The sequence below is a fragment of the Gossypium raimondii genome, chromosome 1 (genome assembly GCF_025698545.1).
Source record: "Gossypium raimondii isolate GPD5lz chromosome 1, ASM2569854v1, whole genome shotgun sequence".
NCBI lineage: Eukaryota > Viridiplantae > Streptophyta > Magnoliopsida > Malvales > Malvaceae > Gossypium > Gossypium raimondii.
The window spans coordinates 40,550,677-40,571,948 of NC_068565.1; the positions used below are offsets into that span (position 1 = coordinate 40,550,677).

The window sequence follows — 21,272 nt, forward strand, 5'->3', positions numbered from 1 at the left end:
AGGTAAATATGTGGAGGCACAACTAGGGTTTAGGGAAGTTTATGGGTGGCAAAACTTTGGGTATTTTCCTCCTTTTTACTGCACTGGGCCTCAAGCCCAAGCTGTAGTTATTTCCTGTATTGAAAATTAAACTGAACCAAAAATAAATTGATTAGTACTTGGGCCAACTTGACTCTCTTATTTGACATAAAACAATAAAATTGAAAATAAAAATAAAAATTCCTTTTTAGGCTACTTAGTATTTTTTTTTCTCAAAAGATTACATAAAATTAAATTTCTAAGAAAAGTTGGAGGTGTCACAAATAGTCATGCTTAAGTTCCAATCTTCTTAGACATAATTAACTTAATGTATTAATTTAAGAAAGAGAATTTCTAAGTATTCCATTTATTCAAATTAATTACATAAAAAATCTTGAGACATTGACCATTAACTTTAAATGTACCTTCCTTTTTATCTCGTAATCCCTCCACTCCATACGGATAGACTTTGTGAATGGTGTATTGTATAGTCCATCGGGGTTTGAACTTCTCAGGGAATAAATTTAGCCTTAAATTGAACAACAATACTCTTTGACCTTATCTGAATTCTCGAGGTTGTATTCATTTTTAATGCCATCTCTTAGTCTTTTCTTTGTACATCTTGGCATTCTTGTACGAAATTAATATCAACTCTTCCAACTTATCAAGCTATAACATTCTTCTCTTACCGACTTACTTTAGATCTAGATTTAATTGTTTCAAAGCCCAGTGAGTTTTATTTTCCAACTTAAGTCGCAAATGACACACTTTTCCAAAGACTAATCAATAAGGAGTCATTCCTAACGGTGTTTTGAAAGTTGTCTAATAAGCTCATAAAGGATCATTGAGCCTCTAGGACCAATCTCTTCTATTAGGTCGAACTACCTTCTCAAGGATTCCTTTGATCTCACGGTTTGCAAGTTTAACTTGCCCATTTGTCTGCGGATGATAGGCAGTAACTATTTTATGTTTCACATCATACTTTTCAAGCAACCACCTAAGCCATTTATTTACAAAGTAAAATCTTTCATCATTAATTATAGCTCTCAGAGTCCCAAACCGTGTAAATACATGCTTATGTACGAATCACAAGACTACTTTAACATTATTCATTGGGCATGCTTTGACTTCCACCCACTTGGATACATAATCAATAGCCACTAGGATGTACCTGTTGCTATAAGAAGAAGGGAACAAATCTAAAATATAAATGCCCCACACGTCAAACAATTCTACCTCTAAAATATTTGTCAAGGGCATCTCGTTCCTCCTCGATATGTTTCCAGTCCTCTAACACCTACCATAATTTTTTACATATGCAAGTGCATCCTCAAACACTGTTGGTTAGAAAAAACTAGGTTGAAAGATTTTTGCTGCAATATGGGAGCCATCAAAATGTCCCCTACTTGGAGATGAATGACAGTGGTATAGGATCTCGTCAATCTCGCTTCCAGCTATGCACTTCCTAATTATATTATATGCACATTGCTTAAACAGAAATGGCTCCTCCCAAAAGTAATATCTACTATCATGAAAGAATTTCTTCCTTTGTTGGTATGTCATTCCAAGAGGCATTATTCTACATGATAAATAATTTGAAAAATCAAAAAACCAAGAAGTTTCATGGATTCGACTTACCTCGAAAATCTACTAATCTAGGAAATTTTCATTGATAGGAACAAATGAGTGAGTTACCTCATTTTTCTCCAATCTTGACAGATGGTTAACTACTTGATTTTTAACTCCCTTTCTGTCTTGGATCTCAAGGTCAATTTCTTGGAGTAAAATTATCCATCGAATCAACTTCGGTTTAACATCTTTTTTCGTAAGTAAATATTTGATGGTTGCATGATCAGTAAAGGCTGTGACTTTTGTACCTATAAAATAAGAACGGAACTTGTCAAAAGAAAAAACTATAACAAAAAGTTACTTTTCAATTACCGTATAGTTAAGTTAGGCTCATGTCAAAGTTCTACTTACATACTAGATTGGATGGAATACTTTGTTTCTTCTTTGCCCTATCATAACTTCCACAGCAAAATAGTTAGCATCAGACATCAACTCTGCTTTTGAGTTGTTTTAAGTTTGGTCTTCCGGGGATACAACTATTTGGTTATATACCGAATATCCATGTAAGAAATAGTAATATTCGTTACCCGCCAGTCGATCTAACATTGGATCCATGAAAGGCAATGGGAAGTGATCATTCCAAGTAGCATTGTTCAATTTTCTGTAGTCGATACAAATTCTCCAACCCATGATCATCCTCGTTAGGATTAACTCATTGCACTCATTCTCCACAATTGTAATTATGCCATTCTTTGGTACACACTATACCGAACTTACCCATGAACTATCTAAGATGGGGTAGATAATTCCCACATCTATCCATTTAATGACTTCCTTTCGAACTAGCTCTTTCATAATTGACTTGAGTCTCTTTTGCCCATCAATTCTAGATTTTTTGCCCTCCTCTAAGATAATCTTGTGCATACAAAAGGACGATTTTATTCTTCGAATACCAACTATGGTCCAACCGATCGCCTTTTTGAATTTCTTCAAAACTTTAATTAGCTACTCCTCTTGGTGTTCTATTAGTTCTGTTAAGATAATCACAAACAAAGTAGAGTAGTTACCAAAATAAACGTATTTCAAATGAGAAGGAACTATCTTTAGTTCAAGTTTGAGTGGTTCATCGATTGACAACTTTGGTTGTGTGAGTTACCAAGTTTCCAACTCTGATGATTCAAAACTTGCTAGTCGAACATAGTCCTTTGAATTGGCTTCCATCAAAGCCATATTTTTCTTACCTTGTTCATCTTCCAATGGCTCAGATCTTAAGGTGTTTTCCAATGGGTCTTATACAAAATTGCAATTACATTCTTTAGAAACTAAGGTTTCTAGCTCCTCTATCACTGAGCATGCTTCCATCAAATCAAGGAATTTCATGGCATTAAAAACATTAAAAGTCATCTGGTCATCTTGAACTCGCATAGTGAGTTCACTTTTTTGCACATTTATTAATGTTCTCCCTATTACTAGGAAAAGTCTCCCCAAAATGATCGATACTTCCTCATCTGCTTTAAAATTTAAGACAATAAAATTAGCAAGAAAAATAAACTTATCTACATGTACTAGAACATCTTCAATCTTTCCTTCTGGGTGTGTTAGAGATTGATCCGCTAGTTGGAGTGTTACAATTGTTGGTTGAACATCACTTATACCCATCTTAAAAACGGACATTGGCATCAAGTTGATGCTCACTCCTAGATCATATAGAGCTTTACCACAATAAGATTCTCCAATGTTTTAGGGGATAGTCAAGCTTCCAGGGTTCTTCATTTTTGGATGTAGCTTGTTCTGTAAGAACACACTGTACTCCTTTGTTAATGCTACGTCTCGAACTCGCCAAGCCTTTTCTTCTTGGACGAAATGTCCTTGATAAACTTAACATAATTGGGCATTTATTCTAAGACTTCTACCAATGGGATATTGATGTGAAGCTGTTTAAGAACATCTAAAAACTTCCTGAATTGCACCTCATGTTTCTGCTGCTTGAATTTTTGTGGGTATGGAGGTGTTGGAACCTTAACTTGGATCAGAATAATTTTCTAAGCTAATATATTTGCATTTAACAAATAAGTTAGTTTATCATAATTTACTAGTTTAGATTTTACCTTTTCAGAATTTTTAGCGCCTAGCTTTTCTGGTGTAGGAATTTCAGCTATTGGTTGATTTTCATTTTCCTTGACAGGTTCACCTTCAACCTTAACTTCCTTAGGTTCTGAAGCCCTTTCACTTTGAGCAACTACTTTGCAGTGTTTCTTACCCATACTCTTTGGATTTTCTTTGTCACTTGGCAAGGCTCCTTGTGGTCCATTACGAAGGTCCGTAACTAATTGACCTACTTGGTTTTCCAAATTTTTCAGTGTTGCTGATTAACTATGGATTAAGGTGTCATTCTTAGCCATGTACGCGTTCAACAAATTTTCCAAACTGTTAGACGATTTAGCTTGAGGTGGTTTCTGAACTTGTTGATTGAACCCAAGAGGTTGATTTGATCTATGTTGCATGTAGTTGTTGTTTGATCCAACTTCTTGGTTACTCCAAGAAAAGTTTAGATGGTTTTGCCATTAAGGTTATAAAACTTGGTCTATGATCCTTATCCACTTCTATTCTGATTTTGATTTCATATAGAATAAACAGAATTGGGATTTGACTGCCAACTCTCAAACGAATGTTCGTCCCAACGGTATATGCAGGAAATAACATCAAATTGACTTCGTGGTTGGGCTGCAACATCATTAAAACAATTAGTGGTAAACTGTTTCAACATTGAAGAGATAGAAGATACTTGAGTTGATAGTGAAGTAAGGGTGTCTACTTCATGTACTCTTGCTTCTCGTCTTCCTGAAGCTGCTCGATTAGTCAGCCACTAGTAGATGTTACTGGCTATTCTCCCGATAATTTCATAAGCCTCATTATAAGATTAAGAAAGGAGAGCACCATTCACAGAAGCATCTACCACCATTCTAGTGTGTGCCTTGAGACCATTATAAAATGTCTCCAGCTGAAAAATGGTGATCTCATTCTGCAACTTAGCATTTTTTCTAGGTGGGAAATACTTTACCAGAAAGCTTTCAGCTAATTCTTGTCATGTAGAAATTGAGCTTGGTGGCAAAGAATTAAGTTATGCTCGTGCTCTATCTCACAACGAGTATTGAAACAACTTCTATCTCAATGCGTTTTCAGTTACACCCGCTATTTCGAAGGAATCACTCACCTCCATGAATAATCGAAGATGAAGGTGTGGATCTTCTATGGGCATTCCACTAAACTGGCCCACTGTCTGAAGCATCTGGAATATCACAGGCTTCAATTGAAACTGTGGTGCGTTAATCTCCATTTTCCTAATTCTAAGATTTAACTCATTAAAAAGTGGCACACCGTACTGCCTTATAACTCGATCCATATTGTCAACAATAAGGATTGGATTACGAGCATTAGTAGCTCCATTCCCTTAAACTCTGTTTGATTTTCAAGGTCCATTTTTACGACTTGTCTCTAGGCTAGCCTTTCTCGTCTCCTATGTCTAAATGTCCTCTCGATTTCATAGTCTACAAGGAGTAAATCGATGATTCGATCTATGCTCATAAACACTTAAAAAGAAAATCACAAAAAATTAATTGAATAACAATAAAAATAAAAATAAAAAAACCAAATTGCAAGAAATAATTTCAGAACATTGATTAAATTAATAGTCCCCGACAACGACTTGAAAAACTTGGTTCGTGATAACTCTTGAAAAGAGTTATATGTTACGCCTTTAGACTTGGTTGATTGCTTGTACTTAGGTAAGTTTAGTTGCATTTTATGATTTTCCATTAGTTTTTTTAGGAAATTGCATTAAAAGGCTAGGACTGTGCTTAAATGTTATTACATGTTACTTCTAATTATTTGCGGGAAGGATTTGTTTGTTAAGTGGCAGGTGCAGAATGAGGAAAAGAAGTAAAAGAATGAAGGTTTGTTGTGGCAAAAGGTTGGACAGTTTGCCAACACGAATGTCGTGCCAATGCTTGGAAGTGACCCAGTCAACATTTAATCATTATTAGTCCTGCTGTATGTGTACCAAAAAAATCAGCCTAAAAAAGAGGAAAAAGATCATGGGATTATGGGTCTAATCTGAAGGAAGAGATATAAAAACGAAAAATAAAAAAAAGGTAGACAGTTGAGGAGACCATTGAAAAAAAAAGTTCACTGGACGAGAATAGAGTATAACGATTGAGAACAAGGTAGAATTATAAGGGAGAAGGAGAAGGCAGTTCTTCTTGGCCACCATTAGATTGCGAGGCCAAAGATGTAAGGCTGGATAGGCGAAAGCCATCTTCCTGAAGTTCTTCTTTTACTTCTTTATTTACTATTTTGTGAATTGAATTGAGAAGAATGACGTTGAATGCTATTATGAATTTGAATGTTATTTGCCAGCCCATGAGTTAATCTCATAAGGTTGGGATTACTCAATGAAACTTTTATTTCATTTAATGACCAAAGCCTAGATTAGTTTTAATTTATTGTTTCATTCGATGGTATTTATGAATTGCATGCTTATAATCTCTAGGCATGAGGAATGTGCAGCATGTTTATGAAGTTAATCTAAAATTGACAAGGTTAGGTTAGTTAGATTGAAATTGAATGATATGAGCAAGTATTCGACTGAATACTTGTAGCAGTCTATAGACATAGAGCAACGCTCCATACAAAAAGAAAACAAAACAGTGTTGGGTACCGTGCTAAAGGCCTATAGACATACATCGCTTTAGGCAAGGTAACTTGAGGTCTTGCTCTCAAAAGAAGCATGTCATTTTAGATCTCTTCCGAACAATAGAACAAGATTGATTTTGCCGAGGCATATTTGGTTAACAAGGGTAGATTCTCAGTAATCCCAACCTTCCAAGTCAACATCGTAGATTATTTAACCTTTGTTGTAGCATCTCTATTTTTGTATCCCTAACTGTTTACTAGCTTGTTTTGCACATTTTATACATCGTTATTCTCATAATTGCCACTGCATTTTTATTATTGTTTTTGCCTTAGCATTAATCTCATTTCACTATGATAACTTAACCATCTTAAACCTATTCGATCCTTATGGAGACGATCTCAATTAACAATTTATTACTTGATTCGACGTGTATACTTGCACAATTCACATATCATATTCACGTGCGACAATTTGCGACAGAATGTGCAAGTGTACACAGTCATTATCAAGTACTAAGTAACTAAAAAGAGTTATCATCTCTGCAGGGACTATGTTTAAATCAATAATTTTAAAATTAATGTTTACAAGTTGGTTAACAAAACACAATATTTTTAAGGTGATAGATGTTAGAATTGAATTAATCAACTATATGCAAATGAATTAACCTAAATGCAATAAAAATGCAATGATATGGTTTAGCAGCAAATCACAAGTTTTAATAACAATAACATGAATAAGCTAAAATAATTACAACTCTTGACTCAATTCATTCTTTATCATGTTTAATAATGTTCCAAGAAATATCCCATGGCAACTCGATAACTCATAAACTTGGGATCTCATATAAGTTCTTTCAAAGTCTTATACTTAGAAAAACATGCATATTTCTATGTCCATATTTAACTAATGATTCCTTAGAATTTATGTGAAGTAACAAGGATGGGTTAGGTTTGAAACAATTTAATCATATAAACTTAAAGTTATGCAACGTAATAGTGTTCTCTCAAACTATAACGAACCTTTAATTTATTCGGATCGAATATAAATTAAGCATGCACCTTCCAATTATTGTGTTCATTAATCACCATCGATTAGGATTAAGTAACTAATTCTAATGCATCCAAACATATTTTAATGCATGAATAACATGAATAATTTTAATTGGAAACATGAACAACTAAGACACATAACAACATAAACATGAGTCTAATGATTTTAATCAAATCATTGCAATTATTTTAGTTAAAACAAATTAGTCATCATCATTAACGGAAAAACAATTAAACAATTTGCAATAATTTTTGAATAACTAAGAACAATTTAAATATAAAGGAAGAAGAAACTCTTGATGAACTCAGTGATGCGATCCCAATCGCATCATGTTATGGCACCACTCGTTGCCATCGAGATTGGCCTAAACACGAGCGCCCCAAGTGCAAGATGAAGCTCAACATCAGCTCAACGAGCTCAATCTTAGTTTTTCCAACTTGAATTTAGCTCCTCAAGCTCCATTTAGCTCGATTCAACTTAGATGAGTTTAATTTAGCTCACATGAGCTTAATTCAGCTTGTTTGAGCTCGGTTTAATTTCTTTTCAGCTCATTAATTTTATTTGCTGGAATAAATTAGATTAAAGTATTTAATTAATTTAGTTAAGTGTTAAATGTATTTTTAAGCTATTTAGTGTGTCTGAATAATTTTGGTATTAAGGATTTAATTTGTCTTAATTCCTACAGTCATTCAATATGTCTCAGTCTAAGACAACTTAATTAGGTGCCATAATAAAATTTAATGTGCAGGTTTTTTTTTTGTTGTTTGCTGCCGAATTTAATGTATCTTAAGGTAATTAATTTTGTTCATTTGATTTGTGCAGCACATGCATGAATGGGATTAAAAAAGGAATGGCTACCAAATTAAAACACATTCATGAAGGAGCTAGATGCATGAACAGCAAGTTACAATGAATGCAAGAATGCATGCATGTCTAGATACATGAATTTTGCTGATCCTTTGAATCTCCTAGGTGACCATTCGACCAAGAGGCATCTATTAGAGGTGTCCTTCAAGCCTTGGCCGAATTTAGACAAAGCCATTCACCTCCCTACAACCAAATTCATCTAGCTGAATTTTTCTTCATCATTAAGCTACCCATTGCCGTCCCAAGTGGCTGAATATGACATTGGCATCCCAAGTGGCTGAATATGGACATGGCCATTAGCCTCCCTCAAGCATTCATCTTTCCCAGTTTATTTCTCAATCTAGAAGCTGACTTTTCATACCTTCAAGGCTGTTCACATTCTCCTATAATGCTGGTATCTTTTCATCCAAGAATTTCATCTTAATGAGCTCATTTAAGCTCAATTGGCCGAACCTAGCTGTTGCCATGCACCATTGACATTTCCAGGTTCATTTACCCATTCTAGAAGTTGTCTTTTGGACTTCATTCAGCCAAATCTTGCTAAGGATTTTTAATGGTTTTTATTCTGGAATTTTCCAGCTTATTCTAGCTTAATTTTACTTAGTTCTTAAGACTTATTTGTGACCATTCGGCTAGCTAGTGCCTAGGCTATAAATAGTTGTTTATGTTCATTGTAAAAGGACTTTTGAACCTTTGATTAATGTTTATAACATTTTGTGAGTTTTCAACTCTCTTATTTCGTTTTAGACTCAAGCTGACTTATCTAGCATAGCTAGTGGCGTCTACCTTGTTTCCTTGAACTTATCACTCAACACCGAGTGTGGCGTTCACCCCAATTATACCTTTGCTTCTTACTTTACTAAGTAACGGGTCAAGGTTCTATCCTATCCATTCCGTAAACCACCTTAAAGTCTTATAAGTTTCGGGTTGACACTCAACTATAGTGTTGGTTCACTCTTGATCTTTAAGCCCATTCACTTCTATCTTTCACCAACCATTTTCTTTATTTATCTTCTTGATTAGCTTAACATATAATTCCTCAATATTCACTATTTCGAGCCTATCCTTGTTACCATCATCTAAACTTAGCCTAATTTCCATCATATTTCAAGATCGAGCGATACTTCTCCATTTTAACGATGGGGCACATCAACGACTCGACTCATCACCGAGCCAGATCGCATCATTTGGTATCAGAGTTAGCCAAAATCGAGGAGTGCGGACGTTCGTGATGTTACCGGAGTAAGCCATTGTGAAAATAAATTGAAAAAAATCAAAAAAATTCAAAAAAATTCAAAAAAAAAAGTTTATTTTGTATTCAAATTTCTCTAATGTAATCAGCATTTTGTATTGAAAAAAAAGAAGAAGTTATGAAATTTAAAAAAAAAAGGAAGTTGTTTGAAAGTGTTCATAGTTTTCCCGATCTTCAAAGCACTTTCGACCAAAAACAAACACATCGCCACATTTAGCACCACATATTTTCTTTTCAGCCTACCTTATACCCATTAATCATCAATACCCTTGCAAGCCTTTTGAAGACGACCCCTAAGCTTGCTTATAAGTCAAAACGAGTTTTTTATGAAGTTCGAAGGGTGAATTGAGTGGTAAAAGGCACGAGTGTTGAGAGAGCATTAGAGTGTAGGAAAAGCCAAAATGAGTGAAAACACGAGTGGAGTGAAATTTTCCTTCCGAGTGACTTGCGAGATTTTGTGGTGTGATAACTAATTTTCTGTTATTATTTTTTTAACATTTATTTATTTTAGAAAAAAATCATGTCTCGAGAAGAATTTTCTGTCGATGAATTTCAATACTTGGTGAATGAGATGGGCCGAATGTTGAAGGAAAAACTCAGTCCATTACAAAGACGATTGGACCGAGTAGAGAAAAGAACCCAACGAAAGTAAATTTCACCGAGTCAAGAGACGGAGACAAGATCATCACGAAAGCATACATCTAATGATTACTCAAAAAGAGATTTATATCCTGATTCCTATTCAACGAGGAATTCAAGACGACAAAAAGCAAGTTTCGAGAATGAAATTTTTCAAGGTAACGAACAAGAAAGCACAAGTCGGTCTTTGTATGCACCAAGGTACTCGTCCACGAAGGATCAAACACGAAGAGATGAACGAGTTTCTTATGCATCAAGATATTTGCCCACGGAGGGTTATTCACAAAGAGATGATCGTGGCTTGCATGAAGAATCTACCATTTATTTCCAACGAGAAGCTTGTCTTTATGATTCTTATAAGTTATCATCTTCTTGTAATGAAAGAACAAGACAAAAAGAAAATAGAAGAAAAGGAAGACAAGAAATGTTGATGTGAGAAAATGAGCGAATATGGAATGAAATCGAGAGACGGAAAAAAGAAATGAAAGAAAAAGAAGATGAGTGTGAGAACGAAAAGAAAATTGAAAAAGAAGGTGAGTTTGGAGAAATGAAAGAAAATGACATTGAAAAAGAAAAAGAAATTTCAAAAGAAAAGGAAATTGAAAAAGTGAGTGAAAAAAAAAAGAGATTGAAAAAGAAATTGAAAGAGAAAAAAAAAGAAAGAGTGGGAAAAGAAAGAGAGCCTGAAAAAAAATCAAGTGAAAAAGAAAGAAAATTTACAAAAGAAACGAGTGAATAAAGCAATCCAGGAAAAGTGAAGAATATTTTTGCTAACCACTGTTCAATTTTGCTTTCTGAATCTTCATTGTTACAGGTTTGTAAATTTCCAACCCAAGACAACTTCCAACTTCATTACCGACCCCACGAATGACGATTTCAATTGATTGAAAAAGGTCAGTTGGATGTTGTGAATAATTTTCAAACTTTCGAAGGTAAGTCAGGTAAGAATCCTTTCGGTCTTCAATCTAATTGTGGTTTGATTTCTATTGACCAATTCGGCCATTTTGTTGGTCTTAGAGAAAGTCCATTCAAACGTTTGTTTTGTTGTTTAACCTTGAATCGAAATGTTGATTTTCCTTTGAAAGGAGTCTTGCAATGCTCTAATCATCATTTGTTTCCTATTGATTCACATCACGTTCAATTGTAAGATATCATTCTTCCAATCTTTCAATGTAAGCAAGGTAAGGCATATTTTGTGATTCAATCACATTGGAATCCTTTAAATTTCATTGACAAACTTGTTCGTATTGTTGACTTTAAAAAAATTCTATGTGAAGACTTGTTTAGTTGTTATACATTGATTGAAGTTGTCGAATTTGATTTGAACAATGATTTGGAGAATTTCCTTCATCTTTCGATATGTGTTAAAGTGATAGGTAACGTGAACCTCGTTGGTGAATTTGTTTCAAATATGACTGCCGTATGTGATTTGCAATTGACACAAGAAAACTTCAATTTATTCGGTTTCACATGCCGTGAGATTTCTTTAATTTTATGTCAGAAAGCTTTGCAGACACTGCTTTTTGTAAAATGGAGTTTTGAAAGTCTCGACTACTCACACATAGCAAAGTCTCAATTTCATTTGTTAAGCATGGCTGTATTGTTTATGGACTATAACTTTGCATTGTTTTCGAACTTAAATGACCCAAATCATGTGTTTAACCCTGGAGCATATTTATCTAAGTTGTTGGTAAGAGAAGGTGAGCACCGTAGTCTTCTTTTGACTAAACATTCTGACCCTTTCAATTTGTTCCATTTTTTATCATTTGTTTCAAAAACAACACATGTGAACTCAGCTGGTGTACATAGTCAAAATCAATTCGTTGTTTGCGAGAATTTCATTTTCCTATATTATAACCTTTGAATGCTTTTTGATTTTGGCTTGTTACTATTGGTGAAGTCTTTGATTCATTATGTTAAGGTACGGTCGATTTCTATTTTTGATTCCGCTATTGGTTTACTTGTTCGAGTTGTGAATAAACTCTCAAAAAGTTCCTTTGTGTTTGACCTTCATCATGTTACTAATTGGTTTCATTCTTTCGTAGGTGACGCCTTGAAATGGTTACCTCGTAAAGAGGGAGGGCATACAAATCAATTACTTTCTTTTCGAGTCATGTTTGATTGTCAAATTCGTGAGAGCAATTTTGTCAAAGTCACTAACCAAGGTGCTGGTGAAGCTGCAAAATTTTTCTCGAGCAAGTGGCCTGATTTGAGGACAAATCGTCATCAAGAGGGAGGGTATGATGCAATCCCAATCGCATCATGTTATGGCACCACTCATTACCATCAAGATTGGCCTAAACACGAGCACCCCAAGTGCAAGATGAAGCTCAACATCAGCTCAACGAGCTCAATCTTAGTTTTCCCAACTTGAATTTAGCTTCTCAAGCTCTATTTAGCTCGGTTCAACTCACATGAGTTTAATTCAGCTCACATGAGCTTAATTCAGCTCGTTTGAGCTCAGTTTAATTTCTTTTCAGCTCATTAATTTTATTTCCTGGAATAAATTAGTTTAAAGTATTTAATTAATTTAGTTAAATGTTAAATGTGTTTTTAAGCTATTTACTGTGTGAATAATTTTGGTATTAATGAGTTTAAGGGCATTTAATTTGTCTTAATTCCTACAGCCATTCAATATGTCTCAGTCTAAGACAACTTAACTAGGTGCCATAATAAAATTTAATGTGCAGGTTTTTTTTTTTTGTTGTTGTTTGCTGCCGAATTCAATGTGTCTTAAGGTAATTAATTTTGTTCATTTGATTTGTGCAGCACATGCATGGATGGGATTAAAAAATGAATGGCTACCAAATTAAAACACATTCATGAAGGAGCTAGATGCATGGACAGCAAGTTACAATGAATGCAAGAATGCATTCATGTCTAGATACATGAATTTTGCTGATCCTTTGAATCTCCTAGATGACCATTTGACCAAGAGGCATCTATTGGAGGTGTCCTTCAAGCCTTGGCCGAATTTAGACAAATCCATTCACCTCCCTACAGCCAAATTCATCCAACTGAATTTTTCTTCATCATTAAACTGCCCATTGCCGTCCCAAGTGGCTGAATATGGACATGGCCATTAGCCTCCCTCAAGCATTCATCTTTCCCAGTTTATTGCTCAATCTAGAAGCTGACTTTTCATACCTTCAAGGCTGTTCATGTTCTCCTGTAATGCTGGTATCTTTTCATCCAAGAATTTCATCTTAATGAGCTCATTTAAGCTCAATTGGCTGAACCTAGCTGCTGCCATGCACCATTGACATTTCCAGGTTCATTTGCCCATTTTAGAAGTTGTCTTTTGGACTCCATTCAACCAAATCTTGCTAAGGATTTTTAATGGTTTTTATTCTGGAAGTTTCCAGCTTATTCTAGCTTAATTTTACTTAGTTCTTAAGACTTATTTGTGATCATTCGGCTAGCTAGTGCCTAGGCTATAAATAGTTGTTTATTTTCATTGTAAAAGGACTTTTGAACCTTTGATTAATGTTTATAACATTTTGTGAGTTTTCAACTCTCTTATTTCGTTTTAGACTCAAGTTGACTTATCTAGCATAGCTAGTGGCGTCTACCTTGTTTCCTTGAACTTATCACTCAACCCCGAGTGTGGCGTTCACCCCAATTATACCTTTGCTTCTTACTTTACTAAGTAACGGGTCAAGGTTCTATCATATCCATTCCGTAAACCACCTTAAAGTTTTATAAGTTTCGAGTCGACACTCAACTATAGTGTTGGTTCACTCTTGATCTTTAAGCCCATTCACTTCTATCTTTTACCAACCATTTTCTTTATTTATCTTCTTGATTAGCCGAACATATAATTCCTCAATATTCACTATTTCGAGCCTATCCTTGTTACCATCATCTAAACTTAGCCTAATTTCCATTATATTTCAAGATCGAGCGATACTTCTCCATTTTAACGATGAGGTACATCAACGACTCGACTCATCACTGAGCCAGATCGCATCACTCGGTGATTTCCCGAAGACTAATCATGGTGGCTTCCTCCAATTCTTGTGGTTGCTCATTCACAAATTGCTCCTCAAGGTAGCCGACCAAGAGAGTTTTTCTCAAGGAAATGCTAGATAAAAGAAATGAGATGGAGAGCTTTAGGCGTGGGAGAGAGGAGAGAAAGATGAGAGAATGTTTTGTGTTTAGGGATATAGGGGATGATATGAAAGGTGCGAATCCCTTATAATACACCAGATCCAGCTTAGTTATTGATAGAGTGAATAGATCTGCCATTTCTTGAAATATCTCATCTGAATCAAATCGTGATGTAACGTGTATCCCTTCCTGTTCTGGTCATGGAATAGGTGAAATAAATCAAAAAATGGATTTTTGTTCAAGAATGAAATCTTATTGGAACTGCCCAGTTCATCCTTCTAAACCATATCACATCCCGAATCTAATGAAATAGGAATGGAAGAGCCTATTTATACTTGAGGGAGAGGTTGGGAGTTTGCTAAAAGTAGCATGCATATCCCTTGAGAATCTCCTAAGCATCTCCTAAGCATTGTTGGCCATGATTTGTGGGATAAGGGGTTGATGGTTGCTTGATTTGTGACTGATTCTCCATTGATTATGGTGTGGAGTTAGATGGCAATCAAGGCATTAGTTGGGGAGTGATTTGTGATTTTTTTCATACATGTAGGGACCTTCATTTTAATTATTCCAAAGTTGATTTTGGGCTGCTCTTAATGTCTTGCCGAATTTGGGCTTTTCTTCTCCTTTTTGGACGGTTTGGCAACTCAATTAGAAAGCAAATTCATTCTCTTCAACAACCATCTTCCAAGTTGGGTTAAGGCAAATTTGCCATCCATAATATTGGATAGTTAGCTCACTTGCATGTGTTCCCTTACTTGCCCTCAACGTTGAGTAATTTTAATGATCCATACTGAAATATTTTAACAAAGAATTTTCATGTAGCATAATTTAATGAAATTATGTAAAATTAACACCTAATTATGTAAAATTACAAACTTTACTTAAATTGTGCCCAATGTCTCAATGTGAACTAAAATTACACAATTAGCTATCCACATGCTCAGAATTTGCATAAATTTTAAGTAAAAAGGTGCTAAATAAACCTATATAATTTAGACTTATCAACAATTTACAATTGATTTGAACTACTTAATTACAAGACTTCTTAATGCAATACATGAATATAAACATTAAAGAATTTCGGTTATAATACATAGGGAATTTGATTACAAGTATTACTAAAGTGATGTCCATGTCTAATGTAGTTATCCCGATTCAAGGGTTTTTCTGTGCCAAATAGACTCAATCACACCATAATAGCTTGCTCTATATGCATAGTAATCCGATACCCCGCTTCTTGGGCATAGTCCTAGCATCGTTTCCCCCAAGCACAACCTCACATTCAACCTAACACAGAGAACACAATCCATGTAAGTTCATAGTAAGTTCATAAGAACTTAGTGAAAAATAATCATTTATACATTATTCGTTGATTTCCAAGAATGGGCGGATAGTCATCACCATCAACTCCTCTTCTTAACCCTTAAGGTATTTGTCACCAAGAACTGTTTACCATTAACGAAACATAGTCTTTCCTTCTATTTAGTATATCATGGTGATTTCCCCTTAACATAGTTTCATCAATGGCTTCATCCTTTCAGAACTTCCCTTTATGCTCATCTTAATCATGATTCCCTTACCCAATGCTATTCGCAAAATGATGTTTGAATTTGCTTTTCTTACCTTATCTTTCTTCAACTACCTTTCTTTTTATTGTTCATTGATAGATGCCCTTCATCGAACGATCAGACGTAACCTTTAATCAGGTTTGTTCTTTAAATTTACTTAGTTTTTTTCTTCTTATTCATCAGATACTCTATCCCATTTTAATCTTTCTGGTCTTGACTTAAAGCCATGCAGAATATGTCATGTTATTTCATATGAAACCCGTCATAGAGAGATTCATCAATTCATTATATTCAATCATATTTTAACATTGTATAATACTTTACATAGACCTAATAAATACCTGATACCATACTGATCTTACAGAGCCCTTTGCAGAATTATACTGAACACTCCATATAACTTTGTGCAGAACACACCACAAGGGAATTCATTCAGAATACGCCACAAAGGCTTTCCAATCAAAATACGCCACTAATGTCATCATTAGTGGCTGATGTGGCACTATGACATTCAGAATACTCCATATAGCTTTGTATAGAACACTAATGTCATCATTAGTGGCTGACGTGGCACTACCACATTAGCAAAAATAAAATATTTTAAAAATAGAATATTTTTAAATAAGTGCATAATGAATCTAAATAAATGAGTGTCTAAATCGACACACATTTATCCATTTTCATTCGAAATTATAAAAACATAAAAAAAATTCGTAAAATTCTAAGAAACTCATTAAATTTTATAATAATTATTATAAATTAATTAAAACCATAAAATTTTATAAAATAAATTATTTTTATAAATTTTATAAAAATATTTTTCTCATTTTTATTAAATTATTTGACTAATATAAATTTTTAAGTATATTAAACATTAAATCCTTTTTTCTCTCATGCAAACTATTGAAAGTTCTTCATTACGCCTTATCAATGATGAATGGATTTTTTAATTAATGGTAAATGGTTATACTTTAATAAAAATGAGAAAATAATTTTTATAAAATTTTATAAAACATTTAATTTATTTTTATAAAATTTTACGGTTCTTAATTAATTTCTAATAATTATTATAAATTTTAAAGATTTTTTATAATTTTATAATTCTAAATGAATCTAAAAAATGGTTGTGACCATTTCTCTAGATTTGCATACTTATTTTTTAAAAACATAAAAGTTAAATATAAAATTAGTACTTGAACTTGTTTACTTTTCTCAAATTAATATTTATGATTTTTTTGTTCCAAATTAATACTCAAATTTTTTTTCCATCTATTAATTTAGTACTTAAGCCTAACGCCGTTAATATTTTGCTGACGTGATAGCGTTGACCACTTATACGCACTGCCAAAACACCCATTTTAGCTTTACCTATTTCCTCATTATCTTCTGGCCCTTTGTTTTCTTTAACCGAGTAAATTTCTCGGAAACTTTTATCTAAAATATTCGCTTTTTGCATTAAAAAAGAGAAACTTCTTTTCTTTGCTTCTTTGGGTTTTTGACATACCTTCCTGGTGAAAGTTGAAGAACAAACTTCCAGTTCTATGTTATTATAAAAATCCCGACCCTTCCATGCATAAGTTTTAAATGAAATTCTCATTTACTGCATCAGACTAGACATGTTTGACTTGTCAAAAAAATTCAAATATAGGCTCCCATGTATTTGGTGTGAAAGGGCACCCTTTTCTTTTAAATAAAAGAAAAAAAAAAGTGAAGTTTCCAAAGAACCCCAGAGGATTTTATTTCATTTTCCTCCACTTTCTCACCAACCAAATAAAAGTCAAAAATCAAAATACAAAGTTTACACCTTAAATCAACCAAAAACAAAAAACGCTATTTAAATTAAGAACAAAAAAAGGGAATTACCTGAGAAGACAAATCAACAGCTACATAAATAGCTGATGAAGTAACGCTCTTGGTTAAAACGGGCCACGACTTCACAATTCCTAAATACCACCCAACGAAGCCCATCTTCCCAAACGATGCCGTTGAAGACGAAAAGGAAGAAGAAAACGAACTGAAAAGGGCGGGGGAGATCTCATATTCTCTTACTTTTCGTACAACATTTGGGAGCCGAACATACTCCCTGGCTTGGATCTTGGTTCGGTTCCTTAGAAACGGGTGGATTCTGTTGGTCGGGTCAGCCAAGTCGGCGAATGGTTGCTTTTGTGACAGGCGGGTGATGGTAGCGAACCTATGCAAAGAACCGCTCATTATGTCCTTTTGGGTTTTGTTTTCTTTTCTCTCTTCCAATGGCGTTTCTCAACTTTGAAAGGGTTTTGGTGTGGTAGATGAACAATGCCTTGCCGGAGCAACTCCCCGATTCGATCCACGGTGTGTTTGGCTGTCGAACCTGTGCCCAGACCCAAAACCATACCCGACTCAACAAACTCAACAGCTTTGTAAGCGGCGATTTTTTCAATTAGTCTTGGGTTAGGATGACAGGTGGGGACATAGGAGGAGACAAAGATAAAGCTTCCATTGAAACAACGGTTTCAGACCAAGCAATTGCCATATTTTGAGGGTTAATAAAGAATAATAGGTTACCCAGATATTGGGATGGGGATTAGCAGCGTAATGGTGATGAAAGGGAAAGCAAAAACCAAAAGGGAAAGGGATAAGGGAAGAGAGGGTATATGGTGAAGTGAAGAGGAAGAAGAAGATACGGCAAACAGAGAGAAGGCGAGATAAGTTTTATGCAAAATTAGTGCGCGAGTAAAAAAAATAAACACGAGTCAAAAGGTCTTGGGAGTGCGATACGTAGCAGCGCACGAGTAGCTATTACTGTCATGTTAGTAAAATCTAGGCTCAGGTACTAATTCTAAATTAGTAGACAAAATAAGGTTCGGATACTAATTTAGAAAAAAAAAACTATAGGTACTAATTTAAGAGAAATGGATAAATTCAGGTACTAATTTTATATTTAATTTAAAAATAAATTTATTTTTTGAAATTATTTTGTAATTACATGATATTTCTATGTTAATCTTTAATGATTATGTGACACTGTCATATGAGCGATTAGTGATGATGTAACACTGTCATGTCAACAAACGATATTGACATCACATCTGTTAACAATTATATCTGAGTTGTCCTCAATTATTATTAATCAATTTTATTAGTTTAGTATCTCAATTCAATGAAAAATTCAGACATAAATATTTTATTACAAATTACTTCGAAGTTTGTTACTTACATAGATATGGATATTAAATGCGTAAGCCTAACTACTTCGTCAAATATCGATTGTACTATTAGTATAATTAATATAATAATTACGCCATTCAATTGAATATTTAATTTTAATTATTTTTAAAATATTATCTATTTATCTAAAATTTTTAACTAAGCCAAAAAAGAAAAAAAAGTTGGTCCAATAAAAAGTCAACAAATAAATAAGAAAGAAGAGAAGAAAACAAATAATAATGGTTGGTGAAACCTACGGGACCATTTTAGAAAGGACAAAGAAAAAACACTGATTTTTATGATGTAATTAAGATTGATTAATTAATTCACAAAGTCCATTTTAGGATATCCGTCGTGGATGACAACGGGCTACTGGGTTTGGAAAGCCACACCTTACACGTTCTAATCTCCCCGTCAAGGCTTCCGCTACTAATCCAAATCACATCACTCTCTTCCTCATCCTTTACCGCTGTCAATGACTTCACTGGCTTCAGGTGACCTTCTAACACTGCCAAGCACCAATATTTCCCTTCCACTCCACGCTGCCATATCCTAACCGTCTGATCAGTGGATCCACTCATAAGCAAATCGGAGACGCTGGTTAAGCACAATATCGCCTTCCCATGTCCTCTCATCGCTCCCGTCACCGCCATGTAATTGCTGCTATCCTCCCTCTCCCAAACCAGTATCGAACGGTCACATGCTCCCGAAAACAGCACCGATCCGTCGGCGTTCAAAGCCAGTGCGTTAACCGCTGATTTATGCTTCTCTAAGGTCGCCATTAATGAGTACTGCTTCTCACCTGTCCTTTTTGCCCACACTCTGATCCGCCTGTCAGCGGACCCTGTATAAACGGTGGCGTCACCGGAGACGGTGACAGCGTTAATGGCATCGTCGTGTGCTTTAATAGACTGCAAACAGCGCATATCAGAAGCGCGCCATATCTTCAACGTTTTATCCCAAGAAACAGAGTAGATCAGACATTTATTAACGGCAAGTCCTGTAACGGCGTCGGCATGTTCGATCCACAACCGTTTGACATGACGGCGTTCGTTGACATAGTTCTTGGGGAGAATGAAACGACGTAAACGGTCGTTAACGGTAGGTAAAGCTGTTAAGAACTTGTGCTTCTTAGCCATGGTCATCTGCCAAACGCGGATCTTACAGTCCTGATGAGCAGTGAAGATTTTTCCATCACAAAAAGTGATGGACTTGACAGAACCAGAGGATGAACGCTGGCTGTTGAATACATCAAGAAGAGTAGAGGTTTGGCGATCGTAGACGTTGACTTCGTTGATAGAAGCAGCGTACAAGAAGTTACCCTGAACCGCAATGCAGGTGATGGGGTGCTCCGGTCGGGGATTAATAGAAGTAAAGGTGACATGAGAAACGGAAAAGCCTAGGGTCTCCGGGAAAAGATATTGCAAGGAAGGGACAGATGGCAGAGTCTGGAGGGAGGGGTTGGTGTGGAGGACGCCGTAGCTGGTGTCGCTTGAAGAGTTAGAAGATGAGGTGGAGCTCCCGCGATTGTCGGAGTGGGAGGGGCTTCTGGGGAATGGAACGGCAGAGTCATCGCTCGTCAAGCATGTGGGTAGACATGATCCAACCTTCATACCGGCTTTTTTGGATGTAAAAAACCAATCAGAATTTTGGCTCCAGTCCTGAGAGACCAGTGAAGCAGAATCTTGGCTGCGGTTTATATATATAGGAAGTTTTGGGAGAGAAAAAGAAGTTGATGCCACTAGGACTAGAGAGGGAGGATAATGTACGGTTTGTCCAGGTTCAAACGTCCCGTAATTAGATGATTGCTTATAATTTATATTTATTTAGTGAAAATATAATTATTAGTAGTAATTATCAAATATTTTAATTTTTTAAATTGGTTGTAATTTTTTGTATTATGTTTTGTATTATGAATTTTAATTATACAATTTTATAATTTTAATCAAAGAAAGTGTCGGTAATATAATTACCAATAAAACTAATATGCAAAATAAATATATTAAACAAATTTATTTAATTACTCTAACATATCATATTTATTGGTTATTTTCTCTTGGATATTTAATATATACCTTTTGTTATCTTTGGACAAATATAAATAATTAGTAATAAAGACTATGTAATTTAATTAAATATTTAGTAAATCAAAAGGATAAATATTAAAACTATACTTGAACTTTTATTCAATGTGCAATGTTATGTATAAAATGTATACATGTGATTTTGATTTAACTCATTTTTACAAATTACTTACACTTATAACGCAGAATTATCTCATAGTTATCTATTGCCTACCTAAACAATTATATATATCGAA

At 34.7% G+C, this 21,272-nt stretch overlaps 2 protein-coding genes across 2 annotated transcripts; both read right to left on the reverse strand.

Moving 5' to 3' along the window:
* Positions 1-15,366: 15,366 nt before the first annotated feature.
* On the reverse strand, positions 15,367-18,590 carry LOC105785834 (uncharacterized). The gene is made up of 2 exons (XM_012611999.2): positions 17,630-18,590; positions 15,367-15,485 (listed from the first exon to the last, which is right to left on the reverse strand). Exons 1-2 carry the CDS (start codon positions 17,975-17,977, stop codon positions 15,405-15,407), a joined length of 429 nt encoding a protein of 142 aa, XP_012467453.1. The 5' UTR covers positions 17,978-18,590; the 3' UTR covers positions 15,367-15,404.
* Positions 18,591-19,195: 605 nt separating this feature from the next.
* Positions 19,196-20,717, reverse strand: LOC105785833 (protein JINGUBANG). Its single transcript, XM_012611998.2, has one exon. The coding sequence runs from the start codon at positions 20,563-20,565 to the stop codon at positions 19,279-19,281; it is 1,287 nt and encodes a 428-aa protein (XP_012467452.1). The 5' UTR covers positions 20,566-20,717; the 3' UTR covers positions 19,196-19,278.
* Between the last annotated feature and the right edge of the window lie 555 nt (positions 20,718-21,272).